At 44.6% G+C, this 24,945-nt stretch overlaps 4 protein-coding genes across 9 annotated transcripts; 2 read left to right on the top strand and 2 right to left on the bottom strand.

Moving 5' to 3' along the window:
• Window positions 1–520: 520 nt before the first annotated feature.
• LOC135946542 (ribosome-binding protein 1-like) lies at window positions 521–14,024 on the bottom strand. 6 transcript variants are annotated; one of them, XM_065494796.1, is made up of 17 exons: window positions 13,812–14,024; window positions 13,154–13,513; window positions 12,932–13,093; window positions 11,829–12,084; window positions 7,612–8,000; window positions 7,431–7,553; window positions 7,183–7,380; window positions 6,468–6,545; window positions 6,321–6,409; window positions 6,155–6,266; window positions 5,995–6,090; window positions 4,799–4,894; window positions 4,293–4,739; window positions 4,109–4,237; window positions 3,620–3,676; window positions 3,346–3,376; window positions 521–1,233 (listed from the first exon to the last, which is right to left on the bottom strand). In XM_065494796.1, the coding sequence occupies exons 1-17, from the start codon at window positions 14,007–14,009 to the stop codon at window positions 1,175–1,177; spliced, it is 2,880 nt and encodes a 959-aa protein (XP_065350868.1). In that variant the 5' UTR covers window positions 14,010–14,024; the 3' UTR covers window positions 521–1,174. The 6 variants fall into 6 exon arrangements, with proteins under 6 accessions (XP_065350868.1, XP_065350867.1, XP_065350872.1 ...); XM_065494795.1 differs by having other exon boundaries at window positions 6,155–6,278; XM_065494800.1 differs by having other exon boundaries at window positions 6,155–6,278; window positions 13,154–13,487; window positions 13,812–13,951.
• A 129-nt stretch (window positions 14,025–14,153) lies between these two features.
• On the top strand, window positions 14,154–19,945 carry LOC135946545 (zinc finger protein 479-like). The gene is made up of 11 exons (XM_065494804.1): window positions 14,154–14,311; window positions 14,399–14,477; window positions 14,537–14,649; window positions 14,702–15,066; window positions 15,127–15,219; window positions 15,274–15,362; window positions 15,917–16,393; window positions 16,565–16,930; window positions 17,987–18,283; window positions 18,338–18,598; window positions 19,479–19,945. Exons 2-11 carry the CDS (start codon window positions 14,410–14,412, stop codon window positions 19,813–19,815), a joined length of 2,466 nt encoding a protein of 821 aa, XP_065350876.1. The 5' UTR covers window positions 14,154–14,311; window positions 14,399–14,409; the 3' UTR covers window positions 19,816–19,945.
• Window positions 19,946–19,991: 46 nt separating this feature from the next.
• Window positions 19,992–24,758, bottom strand: LOC135946546 (zinc finger protein ZFP2-like). The gene is made up of 10 exons (XM_065494805.1): window positions 24,629–24,758; window positions 23,118–23,281; window positions 22,918–23,067; window positions 22,811–22,870; window positions 22,690–22,761; window positions 22,562–22,638; window positions 22,465–22,502; window positions 22,176–22,413; window positions 21,706–22,093; window positions 19,992–21,219 (listed from the first exon to the last, which is right to left on the bottom strand). The coding sequence occupies exons 2-10, from the start codon at window positions 23,268–23,270 to the stop codon at window positions 20,467–20,469; spliced, it is 1,929 nt and encodes a 642-aa protein (XP_065350877.1). The 5' UTR covers window positions 23,271–23,281; window positions 24,629–24,758; the 3' UTR covers window positions 19,992–20,466.
• LOC135946548 (peroxynitrite isomerase THAP4-like) lies at window positions 23,711–24,555 on the top strand. Its single transcript, XM_065494807.1, has 4 exons — window positions 23,711–23,847; window positions 23,906–24,187; window positions 24,242–24,345; window positions 24,400–24,555. Exons 1-4 carry the CDS (start codon window positions 23,832–23,834, stop codon window positions 24,508–24,510), a joined length of 513 nt encoding a protein of 170 aa, XP_065350879.1. The 5' UTR covers window positions 23,711–23,831; the 3' UTR covers window positions 24,511–24,555.
• Window positions 24,759–24,945: the final 187 nt, after the last annotated feature.

Below are 24,945 nucleotides of genomic sequence, written 5' to 3' on the forward strand. Positions count from 1 at the left end.
CTTAAAGAGGATGCAAGAAGTGAGAGCTTTAATTTGACCTAGAGAGTATATAAGGAAGAAACTGTCGCAAATTCTTTGACATTATTAAAAATGGAGGATTTTTTTAAACCAAAATTGCCAAAATTGATTGGTGTCTACTTATGCAGCCAAAGAGAACTACCACAGAAACAAATTAGAAGTTGGTCTAAACCAATTTAATTGCGAATGAAAACACTCACTCAGCATCAAGAATTTTTTGCTGGAAGAATCCTCAACGCTGATTAATTGACAACGCGCCTGTCACATGAAAGCTCTTGCTAGGCAACCGCCATGTCAGCCAATCAGCGTCGAGGATTATTCAAACAAAAAATTCTTGCTTCTTATTCGGATTTTTTAGTTTTAATTCGCAATTAAACCGGATTAAATCAACTTGAAATGTTTTTCTAGAGTTAAAAATCGAAAGGTCAGCTCTTTGGCAGTAAATAGAGCAAGTAATTTACTCCTAAAAATGGTTTTCCGAGAAAATGAAACATTTGCTGGATTCTTTTGAGGTCGGTATCCCGTTTATTTATTACAAATTTAGTATTAAAACAATTGCCCGTCCAAATGACACAACATGTAGATTGAATCATGATCACCATCACACAGCAGCAGTGCGCAACACTGGGTCAGTCACGTCTCTTATGTAGGCCATAAGTACAGCAACACCGATTTCGACTGCTACCATAAATTTTTATATTTATATATCCATTAGTTTTACATATTTTTCTCTTCTCCTCGTTTGTGCCTTTGCTCTCTGCATATATGAAAAAAAAACTCATCAAAGAATGAAATCAGTGCTTCATCTGACACGCGGCGGGTGTGTGTGTGTGTGACACAATTAACGTAATAGTAATGGAACATATATAGACGTAAAACTACACATGCCTAATAAAATTTCAATGCTAGTTATTTGTTTAATTTCCTTCGACCCAGACACCAAGTTTCCACTTTTTACCTTTTCGTTTGTTTGTTTGTTTGTTTTTAAACAGAAATGCATGTCGAGAAAATTGATTCTCGGCGACAACAAAATATACGCATATATGATGTGTGTATTGCAGCCAATTATTCTTGCTATTTATTTGTTATTCGGTGACGGAAATATATTTGCACATGCACGCACAGCTTGTCCAATTATTTGTCGCGTAGTCCGGGCTCATGGAGCAGAAGAAACGCTGCGTCGCTTTCGGTAGCTCATTTTTCGCCGGAACCACTCTGCAAATAGAACCAAAGCACATATTTGAGTCAAATTAATGGAAAACCAAATGGCCACGGGAAAACGAAACAGAGGCGAACGATAAGCCCGACAAAATTTATACACAGCAAGGTGGTGGGGTGGTGGGGGTCACTTTATTGGGGCACAAGTCAGTGCGTCCTGTCATTCTGTACAACGGGAAAACGGATTTTTGTACAACACGCAAGGATTTTCAATTTAAAAAATGCCAGTCGCCATCTTGGAATAATGGCAGCTTTAGGGGACTTTAAAGGATCCCTGCAGTGCAGGATTAATTTTAAAGTGTTGATTTAACTTGTGAGGAAAGCCCTTCTGATAAGTTAATTTTAATTTTTGCACTCTCAACATTTTCATGCAGCTGTTAGTTCGAAATGGAAGCGATCGTGAACTTGAAAGGCCTCATTGACGTCCAGGAAATATCTAGCAAAACATTAGAGTGGCGTTGGAACTTCCAGAATCGGCCATTTTGTCGATAAATTAGCGAAAAACCATTACACTGTGACGTCATCAATTTTTTCAGGGTTTAAAATGGCGCATCTTGGCTTCCCTGAAAAAATTGATGGCATCGGAGTGATATTGCGACGGCCCTCAAAAAGAGACTCCATTTTGTAGGGGAGAAATTACAAATTAAGGAATGTAGAGGAAGGAATTAAAGAGACTTCATTTTAAAATAGGGGAAATGTTAACAAACCTCCACTCCCTCTCCTTGACTACTTCCCTTTCCCCAGAGTAAAAAAAGGACTGGGGGTTCGTTGGCATTATTTTGTACCAACAAAATGGAGTTAAAGTCTGCCTTCCGTTCAGCTGAAGAGCATGAAAGAGACCAGCTATCAACCCTGAATTTTATTTCTACCCTGAAAATCTGCTCTTTATGAGAGTTATCTTTCCTGAGACGTGCTTGAAATTGTCTGTTTAAAGTCACGACTTAGCCTGCGCCAATATGGCGGTTGTATCTTGGCTTTTGAGCGGCAATCTGTATGTTTCGAGAAGCACTCGTGTCGGAGGGTGCTGCGTAATGGATTTTAAATTTGCGCGATCAGGCCGAGGACGAGTTTTACGACGCGAATTGAATGGCCCACCGTCGTAAAAGTGTCTGCCTCCGAGCGGCGGGCTTAAGTGTGTATGTGTGTGTGTGTGGGTGGGTGAGAGAGAGGAGAGAAAGAGAGAGAGAGGACAACACTGGGCCGAGAACAACGGACGGACGGACGAACCGGCGCAGCGCATGCATGCGGCTATTTACAGTTGGTGCGAGCGAGCGAGAGAGCGCTTATCAGCCACACACCCACCAGGAGTGACCAACATTGTGCCCTGGACCGTGAGACACGACTAACATCTATCATTGCGGCCTTGCCTCGGGAAAAGCAACCCCAGATTTATTGCCACACTTTTCCACCTCTTTGCCTTTCGACGCGCACCGCACAATGAGCAAAAAATGTCTCCAAGAACAAAGTTTCAACTTGGATGCGAGAAAACGGAATATTATAGCACATTTGACCCCCTTTCACCAACAGGAGTTGCCAAGAGCAAGGAAAACCCTTGAGGCCGTCTTTGAGGACGATTCTGAGCCCTCTAATAGATTCCTGATGGTCGAATTAGTTGGAATTGATATTTTTTCCGTTAAATAAGTGCAGCGCACGCAAGAATTTTTTTCCCGCCAAAACAAATGAACGCGAGAAGTGCGCTCGCGTCACAGCTGGCTGGATCAGACAAAGAGGCGGTCTCTCTGCAAGTTAGTGCTCAAACCAGATTTGACGCATGCGCACTTCTCGCATTCATTTGTTTTGGCGGGAAAATATTCTTTCGTCGCGCTGCACTTCTTTGACGGAAAAAATCCACTTCAACTAATTGGACCCTCAGAAATCGATTGGTGGGCTCAGAATCTTCCTAAAAGACGGTCTTCAAGACTTCCGGTGTGTCAACGGGGGTCAAGTGTGAGTTTAAACCGAAATATCAATTATTTTGGCCCCGGGAGGTGCATTTTCCCCAAGCGAAGGCGCGAAAGCAGGCGTTCAGCGGTGCCACCTCAGCCTGGAGAGATTGAATTGGACAGCAGCAAAGCCTGATTGTGGGAACAGCAGTTCAGAGAGTCCTACCTGTGAACCTTCGCCGCTTAACAGGCCTATGCTGTGGTGGAATAAGACACAGAGAATGAATCAATTATTAAAAATGACCAAAGAGGCACAATGTTCGTCCGTGGGGGCGGGGCCGGCTGCGGCGGGTGCTTTTTTTCACGCCCCGATTTACACGCAAGGGGCAAAAGTTCAACTGTCTGGCAGATTGCGTATCGACAACGGCCGCTCAATGTACAAAGTGACAAATAAATAAACTGCAAGCCAACAGATTAGAAGAATTAAAAATGGCGCCTACCTCGGATATGGAGGCCTCCAGCGACGGGCCGTTCGTATTTGAATTTAAAGTTGCGTCCTGAAATCATGCAAATTAATTTTCCAAAGGTTTAATAGAGTCGAAAAAGCTGAAATTAAAACTGCGCATGCGTCAAGTCGAGTTTCCTAGTAACGCAGCGCTTTCTAGGCCCCCAATCTTCGACGACCGCTTCCACATTAGAGTGTAAGGAAAGGAGAGTAGATACTAGCAGGTGACAATGGCATCAGAGCTGATACTCTACTACTCCTTAACTTACGCTCCTCTTAAAACTCCTAGTCTCTTTAGATCAATGCTTGCTAGGGGGCTTAGAAAGCGCTGCTTTACTACAAAACACGACACTTGACGCATGCGCAGTTGTAATTTCTTAGAGAATTCTTTAAAAAAATTAGCAATTGCCCGGTTTTGAACCGTTTAAAACAAATAATTGCTACAAACGATCCTAGAATTTTTAAAAATCCGTTCAAAACTCACCTTAGGTTTATTCTCTATATGATTAGATTGTGCTAATCCAAGTTTAGCGTCAAGCTCTTTAATCTGCTGCTCAAGCTGCTGGCTTCGACTCCTTTCGTTCGACAGCTGTTTCGTTAACGCCTCGTTTTCCTGCAAGCCCCGTTCAATTAATGCCCCAAATTAACTAATTTAAATTGAATCGCACCTCTTGGGACTTTTTAGCAGAGGAAAGGTCGTCGCTGAGCTTGCCGAGACGGGCCTGCAGCTCGCTGACCTGTTTCTGGGCAGCGGCTTGGGCGTCTTGGGCGGTGCTGAGCTTGTCGTCAGCCTCCTTTAATCTAGACTCGTTCTGCGCGTTGGCGTCGAGCTTGCTTTGGACGGCGTCCAGTTCGTCCTGCTTGAGCTGGAGCTGCGTCCGCCAGCGCGTCTCCTCCTGCTCCACGTGCTTCTCCAGCTTGTTGAGCATGCCCTCCGTCTCCTCGATGATGCTCTTGTAGTGCGTGACCAGCGCCTGCAGCTGCTTGTTCCGGCTCTCCACGTCCTCCAGCATGATTTTCGTCTGGCCGTCGGCCGCCGCCGCCTGCTCGCTGCTCGCCTCCCGCAGGTGCTCCGCGGCGGCCGCTTCGAACTCCCGCACCCACTCGCTTTGGTCCTGGTTTAGCATTTCACGATTTAGAACAGGAATAAGGTTTACAATTTAATAATAAATACCTTGGTAACGGGCAAGGTGACGGAGGGGAAAAGTCTTTGCAGCAACTGGCGGAAAGTATCCTGCTCCTCGCCTTGTGCCTTCTTTGAAACAGCTTCCTGTTGAGGAAAAATTAAAAGGTAAGCGTGGGCGGTGGCAAAACCTCAGATCGCGTGGCCTGAGGAAGGTCGGTTAGAAAAATCGATGCCGAGTAACGCAAAATGTGCTCAAAAAGCATTAAAAACTGGCCTCGGAGCAGATATCAGGTCGGGGTACCCTGAGAAAGGTCGATAGGGTAGCCCTAGTCAAAGCCCTCCCCAAGACCTATCCGATGAGGGGTCGTCGTCGACGATCGGACAAACGGCCGAATTTAAACAAAAATAAAACCATTTTTGCCTACTTGTCCCGCATAACCGAAAAATCTGTAAAAATTAATTTTAATTTTCTATGGGCGGGAAAAATCTGTAAATCGGTTTCTAGACCGGCGGTGGTCCTGCGCGTCCAATGGAGTCGGTAATATCCTTTAATTTTGCTTTGTTTGGAAAAAAAATTTCGATCTCCCAGAGGGCAAAAAGCGCGTTTTATAAGTTAGAAAAATTATTTTCTCCAAAGATTTCGATCCCATTGACTCGAATTTGGTTTTAAAAAGATCCTAGATAAATTTCGCGTCGACTGAGGTTCCAATTGTTTCGAAATTTTGCGCTGAACCGAAGTTATGGCGGAAATAATTAAAAATAATATCAATCTTATCAAAAATTAAATCGAAAAAATTCGTAAAAATTCGAAAAATTTGTCGTAAAATTCTGCGTCTATCTGGCTTGGCATTTATTTTTGGTAAATTCCCTTACTGGTCAAAATCGGGTTTTGACTCGAAAATATGCCTCGATTTCTCGGATTTAGAGCCGAAATGCGCGATTATAAAATTTTTCTACTCCGAGGACAACAAATGGCATCTCGAATCGCACAAAAAAGTTTCGGTCCTTGCCAACCAGTATTAAGCATGCAATTTTAAAAATGAACGCTACATTACAATTTGGAAGAGTGAGAAATGTCGCCATCAATAAGGGCTGCGGAGCTGATCAAAATTACGATCTCTCCGTGGAAAAAGTGGCGTTTCTCAATTTCTATTCCCAATTGGAAAACAGAAAGCCCCGTCTGGATCGGGGATCTCTGTCGAGAATTGGGTTTCGGGTGTTATCAAGCGGCACACTAAACTTACTCTAGTTAGTCTTTCACACTCCTTCTTTTTGGCCTCAAAGTTATTCTCAGCAGCCTTGACTGCCTCCATGGCCTTCCAGTTCTTCGATCGCAAGTCCTGAACGGCCACAAGGTGAGAAATGCATGCTCAAGAAGAGTAAAACCGAATCAAATAGACTCACGTTGTTCTTCAGTCTCTGAGCTTCGAGTTCCTCCTTCAGCTGGTCGACCGTGCTCGCGTGCTGCGACGCCTCCGACTGCAGTGTCGCCAGCAGCGCGTCCTTTTCTTGCACCCTGCCAGCGATTCTATTATTCGCTTGCAAAACAGCGAGTTTTGAGATTAATTACCTGTCTTCGAGCTCCTTCACCTTGTCGCTAAAGTCCGGCACGACGCTTACGGCAGCTGCTTTCGCCGCTTCGGCTCTCAATCGAACAGCCTGGAGATTCATTAATTTATATTATTTGATTGATTTTAATTAATGCAACACTGTTTACCTCTTCCTGGCTCAGCTTCAGTTCGTTCTCGAGCAGTTTGATCTTCTGCTCAAGTTCTCGTTCAGAAAGGGAAATTTTCTAGAAATAACAGGCAAAATTACTGGGATGTTTTCTTTGAATTTTAGCACCGGGATTTTTTAATTAAAAATATTCTAGAGTTTTTGGCGGTGCAACCAGAATATTCGGCGTCAAAACAGTCGAAATCGGTTTCCGAAGAGGCGCAGACACTGCTCGCCGCTCGTGGGGGGCGTAGTTCGACGCTATATTTTATTCCCTTAGTTACTGCTCTTTTGGACAACGCGAAATTTATCTGGGATCATTTTGAGACCAAGTTGAAGCCGATCTGATAAAAATCCTTGAAGGGAATAATTTTTTAACTTTAAAAAACGCGCATTTTTTCCTATGGAAATCGAAAATGTGCGATTTTTTCCAAACGAAGCGAAATTAAAGGGTTTAACCGACTGCGTTGCACGCACAGGACCACCGCCGGTCTGGCCACCGATTTTCAGATTGTTCGCGCCCATGGAAAAATTTAAATTAATTTTTTACGGTTTTTCGGCTTTGCGCGACGAGTAGGCGAACAAAAATTTATTTTAAAATCCCGCCGTTTGCGACAGTTTTGACGCCAGACTTTTCGGTTTGAGGCAAATAAAAATCTAGTATTTTTAATACAATAAAACCCAGTTGATAGAATCTTAAAATAATTTTTTTTTACCTCGATGTCGTTTTTAACAGCTGCGAGTTCGTCCTGCAGCAGCTGTTTGCTGTGCTGCTCCGAGTGGATCAGTTGCTTTGACGCGTTCAGCTCGTTTCTCAGTTCGTCCTGCAGGTTCTGGTTCACCTGCAGCCGCTTTTCCAGGTCGGCGATGTTGCCCTGAGCACTTGCGATCTGAGACTGCAGCTGGCTAACCTCCTGCTCGACACAAAAAATTTCTAAACGTCCATTTATTTATTTTTCTTTACCTCTTGGTGTGCTTGGGTGAGCTTATTGACATCGACCTGAGCCGAGAGGTTCTTCAGGGCCGCGTTCTTCTCCTCTGTGAGAGCACGGACAATCTTCCGCTCTTCGGCCAGCTGATTTTGCAGCTGTTTGGGATTTTAATTATAAAAAAAATTCTATCAATTTGGATAAAAAATTAATTACCAGTTGGGTGGCGTGGGCGTTTTTGTTCTGCAACTCTGAGGTGTTTTGCAGCTGCGAGTTGAGGAGCTGGATGGCCTGTTTCTTGGCGGCCAGCTGCTCCTCGAGCTGTCGGTACATGGCGGAGTGGCGGGTGCGCTCGGTGTTGATTTCGGAGCGCAGCTCGACCAGCTTGGCGTGCACGCCCTGCGAGGTCTGCTGCTCCTCGGCCAGCGCCTTCTCCTTCTCGGCCAGCTGTTTCTTGAGGCGCGCCATCGGGTCGGGCCGGGCGCCCACCCACTCCACCGAGCCGCGGTTCAGCAACTGGTCTACCAGCTGCTGGTGCTCAGACTCGGACAGATCGGCCTTCTGCAGGAGGGGAAGCAGCACGCCCAGCGTCACTGTTTCCGAATCTGAGGACAAATTGAAAAGCAAATTAGTCGCGAAATGTCGTGAAGTTGCTTACATAGTGTAAAAGTGGGCGGGCCAAGAGATTGGACAATTTGCCGCGACACGAAATCCGGAAAAATTGTAAATTCTGATTTTTCAGGATTATTGCCCAGATTTACCCGTGTTTAAATAGCCCATGAACGTTTGTACCAGCGTCCTGAATTTTTTCATCACAATTCAGGTCATACCCTGAGTGACCTTTGAACTCAAAATTTGTTTTTCGAGGATGAATTCTATTTTTTCGTGTTCAAACTACTTTAGAAATCTAGACTGACCAACTTAAAGCCAGGTTATACCTTCACGGTCCAACCCTGATTTTACCCTGAGAGTCGAAATTTAAAAGTAGTCCAAATTAAGCGAGTTGGGTGTCGTTTAATATGTTTTCAACCCCGAGAAACTCAAATTCGCTTTCAAATCATCAAAATAATCACTGTCAAAAAAGTTATTAATACGTCTACTAATCAAATATGTAAACTCTTTTTAAATTTTACATTTACAAGCATCATTCTGCTTAAATAGATGCATATTAAGAGATAACGGACTTGATTACGTCATTTTTGACGTCAATGTTGCAACCATTTCTCTTTTAACGAGTTTTAACGCGATGCACTTTGCTCCACTTGTCGTTTATAGAGCGAATTAAAATGTTTACAATGGTAGCCCCTTTAGTTTCGGGAATTTGATTACGTCATCAAGCTGCAGGTGTCCCCACTCATAAATTTAATTCCGAATAAAATGTATTTGATTAATTAAGACGAGTTGGCGACAAACAGGATGATCGAGTCATCGCTGCTGGTTGAACTTTGACCCGCGATTTTCGAGGCTCGGCGGAGCGTGCGAACATCCACGCCCGCCATTCACCAGAGATGAGCGAGCGAGCTAGAGGCATGTGCTGCTTTCGATAATTGCAAAAAACCATTTGTAGGCCGGCGACGGGAGGGCGCTTGCGGTGCAGCGGCCCAGCGAGTGAATCGGGCCAACGGGCCAAACCGCAAGCCAGCCGGTGCGAGAAGAGCGACACAGAGAGAAAGAGAGAGAGTGAGCGAGAGAGACTGCCTTTCACGCCTCATGCCGCACCGATTCGACAATTTCAGCACAGATTTTACGAGATTTAAATGCACTGCTCGCCCAGCAAATTGGACTGGAGTTGATTTCATTTTTTTAAACTAATTCCTGGTGGTTTAAAAAGTTTTAATTTAATTTGAAAAACCTTTCAAAGAGCGTGGCAGGTAATATTCGAAAATTTTCCAGTTTTCCGAGATTTAAAAAAAAAAATACAAAAATCAATTTAGAACATTTTTAAATATTTTAATTTCCATCAATGTCCATTAAAGACGTTTAATGTTTTTTTTAATAACCTGATTAATTATTTTGTTGACTGTAGAACAAAAATTGGGGAAAAACTTGTGGCAAATGAGATAAGATAGGAGCTACACTAAAGACATTTAATCTTTTTTATGCTCATTTTACGACCTTTATCGCGGACGTCAAGAATTTTTTTTGTGCCAGCTCTTGGCTTTGGTGCGATACAAATTTTTTCGTGCAACCGGTCGCATTCCGTTTTTTTGCCACGAGAGCACGGAGCGATAATGTGGCGACGCGGCAGCAGGTTCCAAAGGTCAAAGTCAATCGCCAGCACTCAAGGTTGCTCTCGAATTCCGAATGTATATTTTATTTTTGTTGGAGCGGTAACGGCTGAATGGAGAGATTCCCCGAGTGCAACAGCTGAATCGTTGGGATAAATTGGAAAAGCGGTCGAGTCGGGTCGGGTCGAGCGAGCGCTTCACTTCACTTGTTGTTACCAGGCGGAGAACGTGACTGCGTGGAATAGGACGTGCATGCCGCGTTGGCCGCTCTCGCTTCCAGCTCCGAGCGGCGCGGCCGCGGCGCGGCGCGTGGGAGCCTCCGCTCGCGCTTATGCATGCTTTTCTTTGTTCTCCATTCAGCGGGCCGACAGACCGGCACTCAGCAAAGAAACGACATTTATTTACTTTCGGCCGGACGCACACTTTGCCTAATCAATCAGGGCCAGCGACACCTTTTACGGATTTTCTAAATGGAAACTGTTACAATAGAAACAACATTTTCTATTAAGAAATTTGGAAACAAATAGTTGGAAACAAAAATTAAAAAATGATCTGGACAGAAATATTTGAGTCTTAGGAGTTTAAAAAATTTTCAGGCACTTTTAAATGCGATTTAAAATCAAATCATGAATTTTAAATTATTCCGACACAATTTCGAAATCGGTAATTAGCTTTTAAAAAGATTAAATTAAGGTTTTATGGGGTTTTACCAAAAAATCTCTGTAAAAAAGAATTAAATCCGTAAATTTAAAAACCTGCCACGCCATTCTAATGAAATTCCTGCGATTTACCATCAAATAAGCACCAATTATGAATTTTAAATTATTCCGACACAATTTAGAAATCAGTTATTAGCTTTGAAAGAGATTAATTAAAGGTTTTTACGGTTTTACGAAAATATCTGGGTAAAAAAGAAAATTATCCGCTGGTTTTGGAACCTGCCACGCCCCCTACTGAAATTCCTAAGACTATTTACCATCAAATAAGAGTTCTTAAACATTGTCCCACAAAATTTCCAAATTTAAATTAAATCAATTTTGCTTTACACCAAAAATTTCGGCATTAAAAAGAAAATTTAGAGCTCGCCGTGGCCACGCCCCTTTTCAGTAACAAAAATTACGGGTTTTCCCGAGCGACCTGAGCTCTCGAATCTTCCTGGTGTCGCTAATGATTTGACGTCATCCACTGGCTGGCAAATTTTCCAGCAATGAATCACTCTTTGATTTCCGTCCTCTGACAAGCGAACGACAAATTCCAACGAAAAAAATATTTTATTTTGTAACAACTGCGGTTTTTCAGCTCGGAAGTTGCTGGTCGGCGGCTAAATCCACGATTCCGGGTTAATTGGGTTAAGAGAGAAAGAGAGGCCGGAAGTGGCCGCCCGCCGGGAAGGAAAGAAAACATGTCATTTTTTCACATTTCGTCCCCTCGCCCGCCCAACGGACCGACCGACCGAGTGAACCGACACAATGCGCGCGGCCTGTTTTTCAATTTAGAATGTTATTAGGAGGCGCGATAAGACAACATCCTCTGCCCCGACCCTTGACGCGAACGAGGAGGAAGAGGAGGAGGAGCGGGGGCCTTGTCTCGTCTTATCGCAGCCAAAAATTCATTCATGGCTCCAACGATTGCTTCAGAATTAAAATTCTTTTCGGCAAGAGCTTTTGACCATTTTCTGCGGCGCAGAGGCGGTCCCTCCCGAGGTCATCGCTCCGTCCATTGTGTCGTGTCCCAAGGTCGTCGCACTGCTCGCCGGCTGAGTCAGCGCGTGGACAATCAACTCGACGACGCAAATTTATTTGAATTTCAAACCTATTTTAACGCAAAAATGCAATTGATCGACCGGAAAACAGGGTTCCAAAAATCCCGGCGGGTTTCAAACCCAATTAAACCCGGTTTGAGCCCACTTAAACCGTTCCGAACCCTGATAAAACCGGTCCGAACCATGTTAAACCAGTCCGAAACCCAGTATTGAACGCATTATGCAACAAGAATAATTTCTGACCCAGAAATCGGGTGTGAAATCGGTGTGTTATTTAAATTTGAGGCGAGCAGGCTGGCGACCTTGCCGACCTACCTACCTACCTTGGGCCGGGAAACGCCCAGGTGTGAAAAATAATTCAATACCCTTGAGAGTCGAGACGCGGCCCAAGTTGCATATCGCGTTTCCCGCATCGTTTAGTCATTCTCAAACTGAAAACTCACTGATCAGCTGCTGGTCTGGCTTTTTCTTCTGCTTCTTCTCCCTCTGCGGCAGCGGCTGGACGACCGGGGCCGGCGTTTCGCTCACCTGCACGTTCAGGGACACTTTTCCCGGCCTGGGCGGCTCGTTGGGCGCCGTGTTGAGGGCCACTTTGCCCGCCTTGCCGTTCACTTTGGCCTTGTTTCGCGGGGGCAGCGGCGGCGGCACCTCCTCCTCGGCAGCCACGTCCGGCTCGTCCACCACCTCCACGTCCTCCTTCTGCGTACAGGCCGAAAAGGCTCGAAAATTAGGCCGAAGCACGGTAATTCGAGAATATTGTGATCGAGACAGCAGCGCCACACCGACAGGCAGCGAAAATATAAATATTTTTGTTGGCTGTCTCGATCTTGAGAGAACCGAAGGATTGGTTCTTGACATTTTTCTGGTTTTTTATTGCTTCTCGATCTTAAAATCGCCAGAGTAACGGTTTTGTCCGTCTTTAAAACTCAAGAATTATTAGTAAAAACCGCCTATTTTGATGATACCATGGGAAAGTTACAAAATATTGAGACTAAATTAAAACTGCGCATGCGTCAAGTCGAGTTTCCTAGTAACGCAGCGCTTTCTAGGCCCCCAATCTTCGACGACCACTCCCACATTAGAGGGTAAGGAAAGGAGAGTAGATACTAGCAGGCGACGATGGCTTCAGAGCTGATACTCTACTACTCCTTAACTTACACTCCTCTTAAAACTCTTCTCTTCAAAGTGATGCTCGCTAGGGGGCCTAGAGAGCCGGCGCATCTGATTGGTCGCCGCGCTGCTTTACTAGAAAACACGACAATTGACGCATGCGCAGTTTTAATTTAGCGTCAATTTTCCCTAGCTTTCGCATGGTATCATAAAAATTAGGGGGTTATACAAACGCAACGGGTCTGAATGAAATTCCAGTGCTAAAAATCCTACAAATCTAAGGAAAACAATTCAGGATTTTCTAATAATGTCAAAAATGAGCCAGAAATATCAACTTTGAATTTTTTCGGACGATTCCACAAATTCCAACAATTCACAGTTCAAGAAATTAACCAAATTTCTACAACCTAGAGAATTAATTTTAAAAAAAACTCACGCTAATGCTTCTTTTAAGAAGGACATCGTCCTTGGGAAGAATTTCCTCAAAGTGGTTAGCGGGCACGGGCTCCTCTTCGGCAAGAGGGCTGTGCTCCTCGCGGTTGTGCAAGATGGGCTTCACCTTGTTCTTGCGGTTATTCTTCTTCTTCGGCTCCTCAGGCTGCGGAAAATCAAAATAAGCAATTAAAAAAATTCACCCCAAATTGGAGAAAACACCCACCTGCGGAGCGGCGACCTCCTCGGCCTCGGGGAACTTGAACTCGACGTGTGGGTGGCTGAGTTCGTTGGGGGCGGTTGCGGGGGTTGGGGCGGCAGCGGCGGCCGACTCGGACTTGGCCTCCTTGTCCTTCTTCTTGCTGGGCTTGTTTTTGGGCTTCTTGACGCGCGCCTTGTCGCTGCCGATGAGGTCGATGAGCGCGCCGCCACGTCTGCGCTGCTCGTCCAACGCCTCCTCGAACGTCTTCTCCCGGAAGCCGAAGATGAAGATGATGAGCACGAGCAGCCCGCACAACACGGTCCCGGCCCCGGTGATCATAGCTGTGTTCGCGTCCATCCTGTCCGAAAAATCAAAGGTCTCGCTATCACAATCAAATACATAAAGAAAGATGTCGAGTTGAGCTGCTGAGCAACCGTCCCCTCCCCACAAAGGAAACGTCAAAAGTGTTCACGTTTATGTATCTGTCTGTTTATTGAAATATAAATTAAATGCCGGCGGCGCCCCGGCCGACTCTCTGCCCGTTCCGCAATAATTATTATTAATTTGTCAGTCGTGAATGACGGCAGCGAGATAAGGCCCGATTAATCCCCGGCCGGTTATGCAAGCGGCCCGAATCGAAACCTGCCCTAAATCCAAATGAATTGGTCGACGCCCGGCTTACCTGGTGCCCTGGTCGTGCGCTCCTACAGCATCCAACGAGCCTTTCAGTTTGCAAACCGGAGAAAAGGACTCGGAATTTCGGCACCAGACTCGTCAGCCAGCCCACCACGTATACTAAACTTCGGTTCACTGATTGCGTCTCTCGTCTCTCGTTCGCGTTCCGCCGATGGCCGAATGCGAAACGGGAGAGGGGAATCATCGATCATCAGCCTGCGATGCGATGAGTGCGACGCCAGCTGCGAAATTCGCGGCCAAGCGGCGAACTAGGGAACTGATTTAGCGGCAGACTTCATTCCAGCCAATGAAAAGCGAGTAAATTCTGGGAGAACAGCTCTGATTGGCTGATTTGTTGAGGATTGTGGAAGAGCGGTGAAAATTTGAACTAGAATCACTGAGAAATTTTCTCCTTCCAAGTTGAATCGGACCGAAATGCGGAATGCGAACGGCGGAACACAACAAAAACAAATCAATATTGCCCCAAGACCAGCCCATGTATTTCTGGTAAATGTTTTTCGTGTAATTTGTTGATTTAATTAAAGAAAACATATTTTTTCTGCTCCGAAATGAAATAAAATGTTTGAATTTCAGTTGTGATCCAAATGAAACGCTTCGCCGTGCCAAATTGCAGCTCCTCCGACGAGAATATAGATAGCACTGCGAATTTTCGGTACTTTATATCATCAAAATTCTTCCTGACGACGGTATAACAGTCTTTTCAATCTACAGGCTTTATAATGATCCTCCGTTCTGCGAGCCGCAGGTAGAAATCCACATAAGCGCTGGAGAAGAAATCCACGATGAAAATTCCATGCCAATATTCGAGGTTTCAGTCAGCGACGGTACGCGCTCCCTTAATTTAATAAAAAAATCTACAATTTAACTCTCATTCAGAGTTTGAGGACGTCGCCGAGGACGAGGAGGAGCAAATCAAGCTGTGCTCGCGACTGGCGAACTTTTTCGCCCAGTCGAAAGTGGAATCGGGCTCCAAATGCTCGGAACTTTGCCGCATTTGCGGCGTGAAACGGAAAGAGATGGTGGGCATCTTCAGCGACGAGGGCCAGAAGAGAGGCTTGAGTGGCAAAATGCAGAAGCACCTGCCCATAAGCGTGTCGGACAGTGACCGGCTGCCGCTGCAGATTTGCGCCGTGTGCGCCACGTACCTGGACGTGTGGCACGAACTGTCCAGGTGCTGCGCCCTGACGGAGCTGCGCCTGCAGGAGCTCGTGGCCAAGGAGGAGCTCGAAGAGAGCAATAAGGTCTGAATAAATTCATTTTTATTGTGGAACACCCTTGTATAAATTTAAAATTATTTACAGAAAATAATAGAAACCGGTTTGGAGTGTCTGAACACGCCTGAATTTGTGTCTGCTTTTGGAGTCGAGCGGGACACCGTCCAAGCGAAAAATAAGGTTTGTTAAATGGTATTTCTCGACTGAGGTTTGTTAATTTTGGTTGGTTTGCAGTCGGCGGAAAAGTCGATGATCAAAGTGGTGGTCGTTCGACTCAACAACTCGGAAGAGATCTCAAACGCTTTGTCCAAATTAGAGGAAAAGTGAGTCTCCTGCCGTTTAATAAAATTATAAATGTTATTTTCAAAGTCGTGATAACAATTATTAATTAAAAACGATTCGTTAATAATATTATTGGACATCGCCGATGTTTCCTTCGGCCGAGGTTTTGTTTTTTAAAAAATGCTAGATATTTTTATTTGCGTGAAACCGAAATTTTCTGCGTCGAAACAGACTCTGAAGAGAGGGAATACAATATGGCGGCGCAGACACTTCTTGCCGCTCAAAAGGGGCGTGGTGCGCCGCAATATTGTATCCCTTCGGTTACGCCCCCCTCTTCCGAGACCGATTTTGGCTGTTTCAACGCCGAACGAACATTTCGGTTTCAGTTAAATAAAAAAATCGGTGACCTGAAGCACTCTGAGGTCAATACCGTCTTTCAGGGTCCAACCCTGAGGGTAAAAATGTCCTAAAAACCGAATTTGGTGTTGTTCAATTGGTTTTCGACCCCGTACTGTTCAAATTTGAAGTCAGAATTTTAATTTTTCCAGTTTAGAACAAATTTCCGCTCGCTAAAATTAATTTTTCCATCGTGAAGCCCTTGCTCGCCGTGCGCGTCGGACAGTCGCGACCTGTTCCGGTGCACGGAGTGCAACGAGGACATCCAGGGGATCGAGGCGGCGGCCAAGCACCAGCGGGAGGTGCACGCGATCGACATGCTGCTGTGCCAGTGGTGCAAGGAGCCGTTCGACTCGCAGCAGCAGCTGCAGGCGCACCAGCTGGAGAAGCACCTGGCCGAGTGCCTCAAGGTGACCAACGTGGCCGAGATCCAGCTGCTGCACGAGGGCGCCATGAAGGTGTCCAAGGAGTTCGACCAGATGGACAAGTCGCTGCAGAACAAAATCGTGGACGCCATCCAGGCCATGGTCGGCAAGCAGCCGGCGCTCACGCACCAGCAGCAGCAGCAGCAGCAGCCGGCGGTCGACTTCATCTGCCACTACTGCCAACTTAGTTTCCTCACCAAGAGGATGCTCTCCAGGCACATCACCGAACACTCCGAGTACAAGGCCTTCAGGTGTGCTCGTCGTTCTCTCTTATCAATTTTTTAATTTAAATTAAGATTTATGGAAGAAATAAACAAGCTCTACGAAATTGACACCTTTAAAAAGACGTGCGAGCTTTTAATATAATTTTAGAGCGGTTTTAATTGGTTTTTCTTGCTAAAAAAAGATTTAATTAATTCCAGGTGCACCGAGTGCATGAAAGGGTACAGCACGAAGGTGGGCTACGCGCTGCACATGCGCAAGCACACGGAGGAGAAGCCGATCAGCTGTCCCGAGTGCGGCAAGACGTTCAAGCACACCTCGAACCTGAAGGCGCACCAGAAGTCTCATTTGCCCGACGAGCAGAAGAAGCGGTTCAAGTGTCCGCTGTGCGAGAAGAAATTCCGCTGCCAGTTCCTCGTCGACGAGCACATGCGAATCCACACCGGCGAACGGCCCTACTCGTGCCACGTTTGTCCAAAGTTGTTCCACCGCAAGCAGCAGCTCTCGCAGCACCTGCTCGTCCACAGAACCGATCTCACCTTCGAGTGCCACCTCTGCGGCTCAAGGTCAGAATTTATTTTTAATTGAAAATGTCTGAAAATGCCATTTTTGGAACGTCGGAATTTTTGAATTTTCTTTTAAACGGTTCAAATTGGTCGCAGAATAAAAATAGGGACAGATTTGAACTCGTCTTGCCAAGAGGAACCACTTTCCTATTGATCTTAAAGTGGTAGGTCAAAGGTCAAGGTCAATAAAATTGAATTTTTAAATAAAATTCAAATTTGAAATTAAATAAATTGAAATTTTTTAATTTTAACATTGCCATTTTGTAGAGCGCAAAAAATAGGTTAGAAAAAACAAAATTAGGAATTTTGTGGTGGCTTAATTTTTTATTAAAAAAAAAAACTAAAAATTGGCGTTTTTCCGGCTTTCCGAAAAATGTTTGCATACCCAAATCTCAACTTCTAACAGTCAGAATTTAAAAAACTACCCACCGTTAGACTCGACCCAACCTCCCCTAAAAAGAAGAAGTAGTCTTAGGGTGCCAACCCTTCAACCCCCTTTTAGCACCCTAAAAATAATTGGAAATATTGTAAAAATTATAGTTTTTTGGGGTGCTTAAAAGGGGATGAAAGATTAGCACCCTTAGACTAGTTCTAAAATCTAGGGGAGGTTCAGACGAGTATTTTGGTGGTTAGTTTTTGAAATTCTGACTGTTAGAAGCTGAGATTTGGGCGTGCTAACATTTTTAGAAACTCCGGAATAACACCAAAATTTTAGTTTTTTTTTAAAAAAATTAAGGCAAAACTCAATTCCTAATTTTATTTTTTCTAACCTAATTTTTTGCGCTCTACAAGATGGCAATGTTAAAATTCAAAAATTTCAACTTATGCACTTTCAAAATTGAGTTTTATTTCAAAAATTCGATTTTATTGACCTTGACCTTTGACCTACCACTTTAAGGTCAACAGAAACGTTGTTCCTCTTGGCAAGACGAGTTCAAAGCTGTCTAAATTTTTGTTCTTTGACTAATTTGAACCGATTTGCATAAAATTAAAATTTCCCTACGTTCCGTAAATGCTCGTTAATGCGGAAAATTTTAATTCTAATAATCCCTGTAGGTTTAACCGGAAGGGAAATTTGACTGAGCACATGAAGAAGCACGTGAGCAAGAACAAGTACTCGTGCAAAATCTGCAAGGAGGCGTTCGACAGCGTGAGCGAGGTGGTGGCGCACCGCAAGCGCCACTCGACCGAGGAACTGGCCCAGTCAAAGTCTGAGACGCGCACTCGCAACACGGAAATCAAGTTCGAGTGCGAGTTCTGCAAAAAGCAGCTGGCCACCAAGGTCTCCCTGACGGCCCACCTGCGCATCCACACCGGAGAAAAACCCTTCGAGTGCGACGCCTGCGGAAAAAAGTTGGAATTTTTTTGTTTAATTAAAATATTTACTAATAAAAAATAATTTGACAGATTTTCGCAGAAGCCGGCGCTAACGTATCACAAAAAGCTGCATTCTGGAGAAAAACCGTTCCGCTGCGCCTACTGCGACGAGGGGTTCGTCACGAAAACTGCGAAGGCGATTCACGAACGCATCCACACGAACGAAAAACCCTACTCGTGCCAGTACTGCGGCGCCTCATTCCGAGGATCTGGAAGTCTCAACCAGCACATGACCGTGCACAGCGAGGAGAGAAGGTTCAAATGCAGCCACTGCACCCGCTCCTTCCACAGGTCAGCCAAAATCTCTAATTAAAATTAAAAATATATATTTTAAGCCACTTTAACGACGCTTGACGGGCTCTATTCAAAGAAACAAAAAATAAAATAACGGGCCTAACGGGGCTGATTCTGGTACCAATCGATGCCCCTCGATAGGTTGCGTCTGCCCGTGTATTATATTCCAAAATCAGACCGTTTTTCGAATTTTTACGAAATTATTCAGACAAATTTTGGAAAAAAGTGATTTTTGCCGGTCATGTCTTCGGTTCAGCGCCAAATATCGAAAAAATTTGCACCTCTATTGACGCAAAATTTATCTAGGATCATTTTAAGACCAAATACGAGCCAATCTGATCAAAATGCTAGGACTAGATCGATTTTAAAGTTTCAAATAGGGGATTTTCGGACTATCTCCATAGTTGAAAATTCGACAATTTATTCAAACGGAGCAAAACTAAATATTTTTTCGACTCCATCAGACGGAAAATACCGCCACCGGTCTGGAAACCAAATTTCAGATTTTTGGCGCCAATAGAAAAATTTTAATTAATTTTTTACGGTTTTTTCGGCTTTGCGACGCGCAATGTTCGAGAGCGCCAATCGTTTTATTTTTGTTAAAATTCGGCTGTTCATCCGATCGTTGACCACAACCCCTCATCGGAAAGGTCTTGGGAAGGGCTTTGACCTGCGGTACCCTGGCGACCTTTTTCAGGGTACCCCGCGACCTGAGATCCGTTTTTCAATAATTTTTAGCATTTTAAGCGATACTCTGCGACGAATTTATGCCCTTTAAAATCCTCGACCTTTCTCAGGTTGCCCTCTGGAGGCCCGAAGGGCCTAAAGGGCGCACAATTCTTATTAAAAATCCCAAAAATTCTGTTTGAATGTTTAGGAAAGAGGCGTTGCAAATCCACGAGCGGATCCACACGGGTTTCAAGCCGTACGTGTGCGACATCTGCGGGCGGCCCTTCACGCAGAGGGGCGACCTGACGAAACACAAGACGACCCACTCGAAGAGCAGCCGGCAGCACTCGTGTCGGCTGTGCGTGTTCGTGTGCACCAACCGCAAGGAGATGAAGAAGCACGAGGCGACGCACGCCGCCGATGACGACGTGCTGGTCGCCGAGAACCTCATCTCCTTCCCAGAGATAGCAATAGAACAAGACTGCGAGATGATGCTCGACGAGGGAGTCATGCAAGTAGATCTAAACCCAATTAAACTCGCTTAGACACCTGGATTACTCGTTTTATTGGATGGAAAAATAATCCTTTATCGAATATATATATTTATCGCTTTGCTGTACTGATTTATTTATTTCTAAATTGAATAAAATCGTTTTTGACTGAAAAGAGGACAAAATATCCTGTAGATTTATTTCTTACAGGATACAAAATTATTTTTATATCCCTAATTTGGCAATTTACTGATAAGATTTTCAGAAATAGATATTTGCGTCTTATAAAAGTTGATTTAAACTTAATTAATTTCGAACGGAAACACGAAAATTCGAAAAAATCAGCAAGAAGGTTCCTTGACGCTAATTGGCTGACAACGCGCATGGCGGATTCTCACGCGCAATTCGCTACGCTGCTAGGCAACCGCGCGGGAGCTGCTAGTGCGTTTATGTTGTCAGCCAATCAGCGACGAGGAGTTTTCTGGCAGAGAATTCTTGCCGATTTCTTCAATTTTGGTGTTTTCATTCGTAATTAATTCGGTTTGAATTTATCTAACCCTTTAGCTGCAAGTTCCGTCGAAATCTGAGGACATGCGGTGTTGCCAAAAATCTAAGATGGTCCACATTAAGCGACGTAAGAATTTTAAGTTTGCATTTTTCACATTTTTAAAATTATTTTATTTTTCTTTTTTTAAAATTTATTGATTAAACGACAACCTCAACAATTAACTCATCATTTGGCACGGTCAGAGTGACGTAATCATTGTGAAAAATGTGTTCGCCGAGGGCAACAGGGTGCTTTTTGTCAAAGTGCCGGCGTAGTCCCTTTTTGGAGGCGAACGACACGTTGCACTCGACGCACGAGACGCGCTGCTTGTCGTGCCGCTGGCGGTGCTTCTCCAGGGTGACCTTCTGCGCGAAGGTGCGGCCGCACAGGTCGCACATGAAGCCCTTGTCGGTGGCGTGGGTGCGCTCGTGCGTGGTGGTGGCGTGGCGCGTGCGGAACTTCTTCTCGCAGACGCAGCAGGCGAACAGCGGCTCCTCGCTGTGCGTGTTCTTGTGGCGGCCCAGCACGCCGCTCGACCTGAAGCCCAGGCCGCACACCTCGCAGATGTAGGGCCGCTCGTTGGTGTGCACCCTGGTGTGCGTGTCCAGCTGGCGCTGCGTGTTGAACCTTTTGCCGCAGGTGGCGCAGCAGTAGGGCAGGTCGCCCAAATGGATGCGCAGGTGGTAGCGCAATTTGATCTCCTGCCGGAACAGTTTGCCGCACTCGCTGCACTCGAACGGCTTCTCGTTCTTGTGCATTCGCATGTGCACCTCCAGCCCGGCTTTCGACGCCAGCACCTTTTGGCACACGCTGCACGGCTGCTGCTTTTTCCGCCGCGGCCGCTCCCCCTGCTGCACCACCTTCTCCTCGCGCGTGTGCTGCCTCCGGTGCTCCAGCATCTCTTCCTTGTTCTAAAATCATAATAATCCGATTATTATTTAAATTGTTAACACTTACCACAACCTATGTTTATTCTTATTCCTTTTTTTTCAGAGGTGAATTCGGCAGAGAATTCTTTTAAATCGACTTTTAATGAATTTCTGCGTTCAAAAATCGATAAATCAACACTTTCTTGTAATGAATAATCGCAGAAACACATTAAAAGATGATTTAAAAAATTTTTAATTGAGAATGAAAACACTCAGCAGCAAGAATTCTTTGCTAGAAGAATCCTCGACGCTGATTGGCTGTTAAAGCGCATGTCAGATTCTCCCGCGCAATTCACAACGCTTTTGCTACGTTGCTAGGCAACCGCGAGGGAGCTGCTAGCGCGTTTTAGCTGTCAGCCAATCAGCGACGAGGAATATTCTAACAGAGAATTCTTGCCGCTTTCTCTGATTTTAGTGATTTCGATTTCATTCGCAATTAAATTAATTTAAATGACTACACGCTCTCACCGGAAAAGCGAGTGAGCAGATGTAGCAGGAGTAGGCCCTTTGGTCGGTGTGGTTGCTCTCGTGGTTGATGAGTCCGAGGCGGCTCTTGAACAGCTTGGCGCACATTCTGCACTGGTGCAGCTTCTTCCTTTTGCCCAAGGTGTGGCACAGGATGTGGTTCTGCAGAACCTGCAGCTCGGAGAACCTCGCGTCGCACATGTCGCACGTGAAATTGCCGTCGTGCAGCAGCGAGTGCTGCTCCTGCTCCCTGGCGTTGTCGAACACCACCTTGCAGAAGTCGCACTTCAAAGGGTTGCACGCGTGCGCCTCGAGCTGCTCCGAAGACTCGAAAGCTTGTCTGCACTTGGCGCATTTCATGTTCTTGGCGCAGGATTTCAAATTGTGCGCCCTGAAATCAAAGTCAATTATTTTCTAACAGGATTAAAATCGAAAACCCTGGTTTAAACCTCAAAACCCTGAATCAGACTGACCTGGAGCGTTGGTGGAGCAGCAGTTTTTTCAGGTTGTTGAAAGATACGTCGCATATGTCGCAGTGGTGTTGCTCCTCCTTCTGCTGCAGCTTCGGCCTCGACGCGTCCGTCTCGAAGAATCTTTTTCGCACTCGCGCACGACTGCTCCTCCTGACATTTTCACTGGCGGCAGGCGCAGGTTTGCTTGTTAAACCCTTCAGGGCGTTGCTCACCTCGCTGTCCGCACCAGATTTAATAACTATTCGCAGTTTAAAATTATTTATCTCTATATAAAAAAAAAAATAATTACCTTTTTCTAGTAAAGTTTGCTTGTCTGAACCAGGATCACTAAATGGATTAATGCTCAAATTAAATAAACTTGTTTGGCTGGGAAAATAGGAACGTACCAGTTTTCTTTGGCTTTTTGCAGTCTTTCAGACGGGACATTGACTAGAACGAGACTCTGTTCGGGCCTCTCACTTGACTGGAGAGAATAAATTTATTTATTTTAATAAATATCAATAAATAGGCCTACCTTAGGTAACTCTTTGCGCAGAATAACTGATATTTTGGCACTCTCCGTTTCCGGAACCATTTCAAACGAGCCCTTAAAATTAAAACTTTTTATTTAAACCAGAGAAATATTATAATTTCACCTCTTTTGCTTCTGTAAACTCATTAGCGTTGCTCGAATAATTTTCTCCACTTTCAGCCGTCTATAAATTAAAATTAAAATAAATTATTACCTTTAATTCAGGCTTACCCTCGAGTTTTTCTCGAATTCTAACTGAGTTTTGAGCGCTCGGAGCCGTTCATTTGCTTCCTTGCACAGATTCACCAAATTATCACAGACGGTCAGCCTTGAAACGCACAAAATGCAAGCGAAATTCGGGTAGCCATCATTTTCACAAATCTAAAACATTTTTAATTAAATTTTTTTAAAAAAATTTCCTATTTAATTACTGTTAAAGATGGTAAAAACGTGTTTATTTTCTCTAGAAGTTTAAGCCTCGCACTGTCAGGGCCGAAAAGGGTGATTCTTCTCGAGGCGTGGCAAGGGTTGGCGCAAATTCTGCACAAATCCGTGAAACACACCTCCACAGCGTAGTCCACCATTTTTCTCTTTCCTGCAAAATTAAATAAAAATAAATTATGGACAACAGGGGTTGAGGGTTGAGGATGAGCACCCCGAAAACTATTCAGGTCATTAGGGGAGGTCAAGACGAGTCGAATGGTGGACAGTTTGTGCATTTCTGACAATTAGAACCCGAGATTTGGTGCTCCAAACAATTGCAAAAATTAAAAATATTTTATTTACAAAATTTAAAAATTTAATTTTTTATATACGAAGGTGAACACCACTTTGAATTTTCAAGTACCCTGAGACCACTTTAAAGGGCTTTTTGGATTTTTAAAATGCAAAAAACACCCGGAAATTTTAAAAAATGTCCAAATAAAAACTTTCTGCTTATTTTTAAACGGTTAATTAACTAAAAATGCGATTTATATCAATTTTAATTTTATTTCCTTTCCAGTCGGCTGTCAGATTTTAGGCTCTGATTTGCAAAGTTGGCACTATTGCCTAAAATAATTTGGTGCGGCAGTCCTGCGCTCATTTCTCTCACAATTTAAAACGCATATTTAATATTCTCTATTTAAAAATAATTCTCCAGCGCTATGAGCATTCCAAAGGGTGAGCGCAAAATTTCCAGTCAATTTAATTAATTAAAATGAATTTTAATAATTTGCAGAACTGGAGGGCAAGGTGGTGTCGGAGAACGAGGCTGTGAAGCCGGTGTCCTGGCTGGTGGGCCGGTGGCGCAGCGAGGCCGGCCGCGGCTCCTTCCCCACCATTCCCACCTTCGAGTTCGCTGAGGAACTCGAGTTTTTCGTGCTGGGACAGCAGCCGCTGCTCAACTACACGGCCTTTTCCTTCAAGCCCGGACCGGACGTGCCGATGCACTGCGAAAAGGGCTTCCTCCGCATCAAGCCGGGCACCAATTCCCTCTCTTTCATGGTCGCACACAATTTGGGTGCGTTTTACAACGAATTAATTAAATTAAATTAAATTAAATTTGTTCCCTCAGGGTTGACGGTGCTCGAGGAAGGAGAGGTGCACGGCAACGAAATCAAACTCGAGAGCAAGAACATTGGAAGAATGTCGTTTGCAAAAGACCCTCAAGTTACGAAGGTTTTTCCAGCGGAAATTAGGCGTTTTATTTGTTATTAAAATTACATTTTTCAGCTGACACGGCAGCTAAAACTAAACGGCGACGTTCTGGAACAAATTGTCCACATGGAGACGACTAACACCCCGCTGACCGAGCACCTCGTGACCAAATACAGAAAGATTTAGCGAAGGAATGTTAATAAAGAGTAATTTTTTTAATTTCAATTCATACGGCTGTCATGTTTCGAAACCTCTGTCAAAACATTTTCAGTCTCCATTTGTGTTGTAAAAGATTCAAGATTACCTTTTTAATCAAGCGACAGCTCTGTTATCACGCTCCAAACACGCACTTTTTCGCTCCAAACCGGAATCAGCTGAATTCTGATTGTTTGTTTACGTTTTTCTCCTGTACGCGCGGCACCACTGGATGGTGGCGCCATCTGTCGAGCAAATACGGAAATAATTCGAAACTGAACAAGCTTGCGAATTCTGTGCATTGGAAGAGTAAAATTGAGTTAAAATACGACTTATTTCAATAGTTTTCAGCGTTTTTAACAGCATTATTAGAATTAAATATGTTCAAGATGAGAATACCGTGAGAATTTACCATTCAAACCCGTC

Source organism: Cloeon dipterum, chromosome X, assembly GCF_949628265.1.
Source record: "Cloeon dipterum chromosome X, ieCloDipt1.1, whole genome shotgun sequence".
Classification (NCBI taxonomy): Eukaryota; Metazoa; Arthropoda; class Insecta; order Ephemeroptera; family Baetidae; genus Cloeon; species Cloeon dipterum.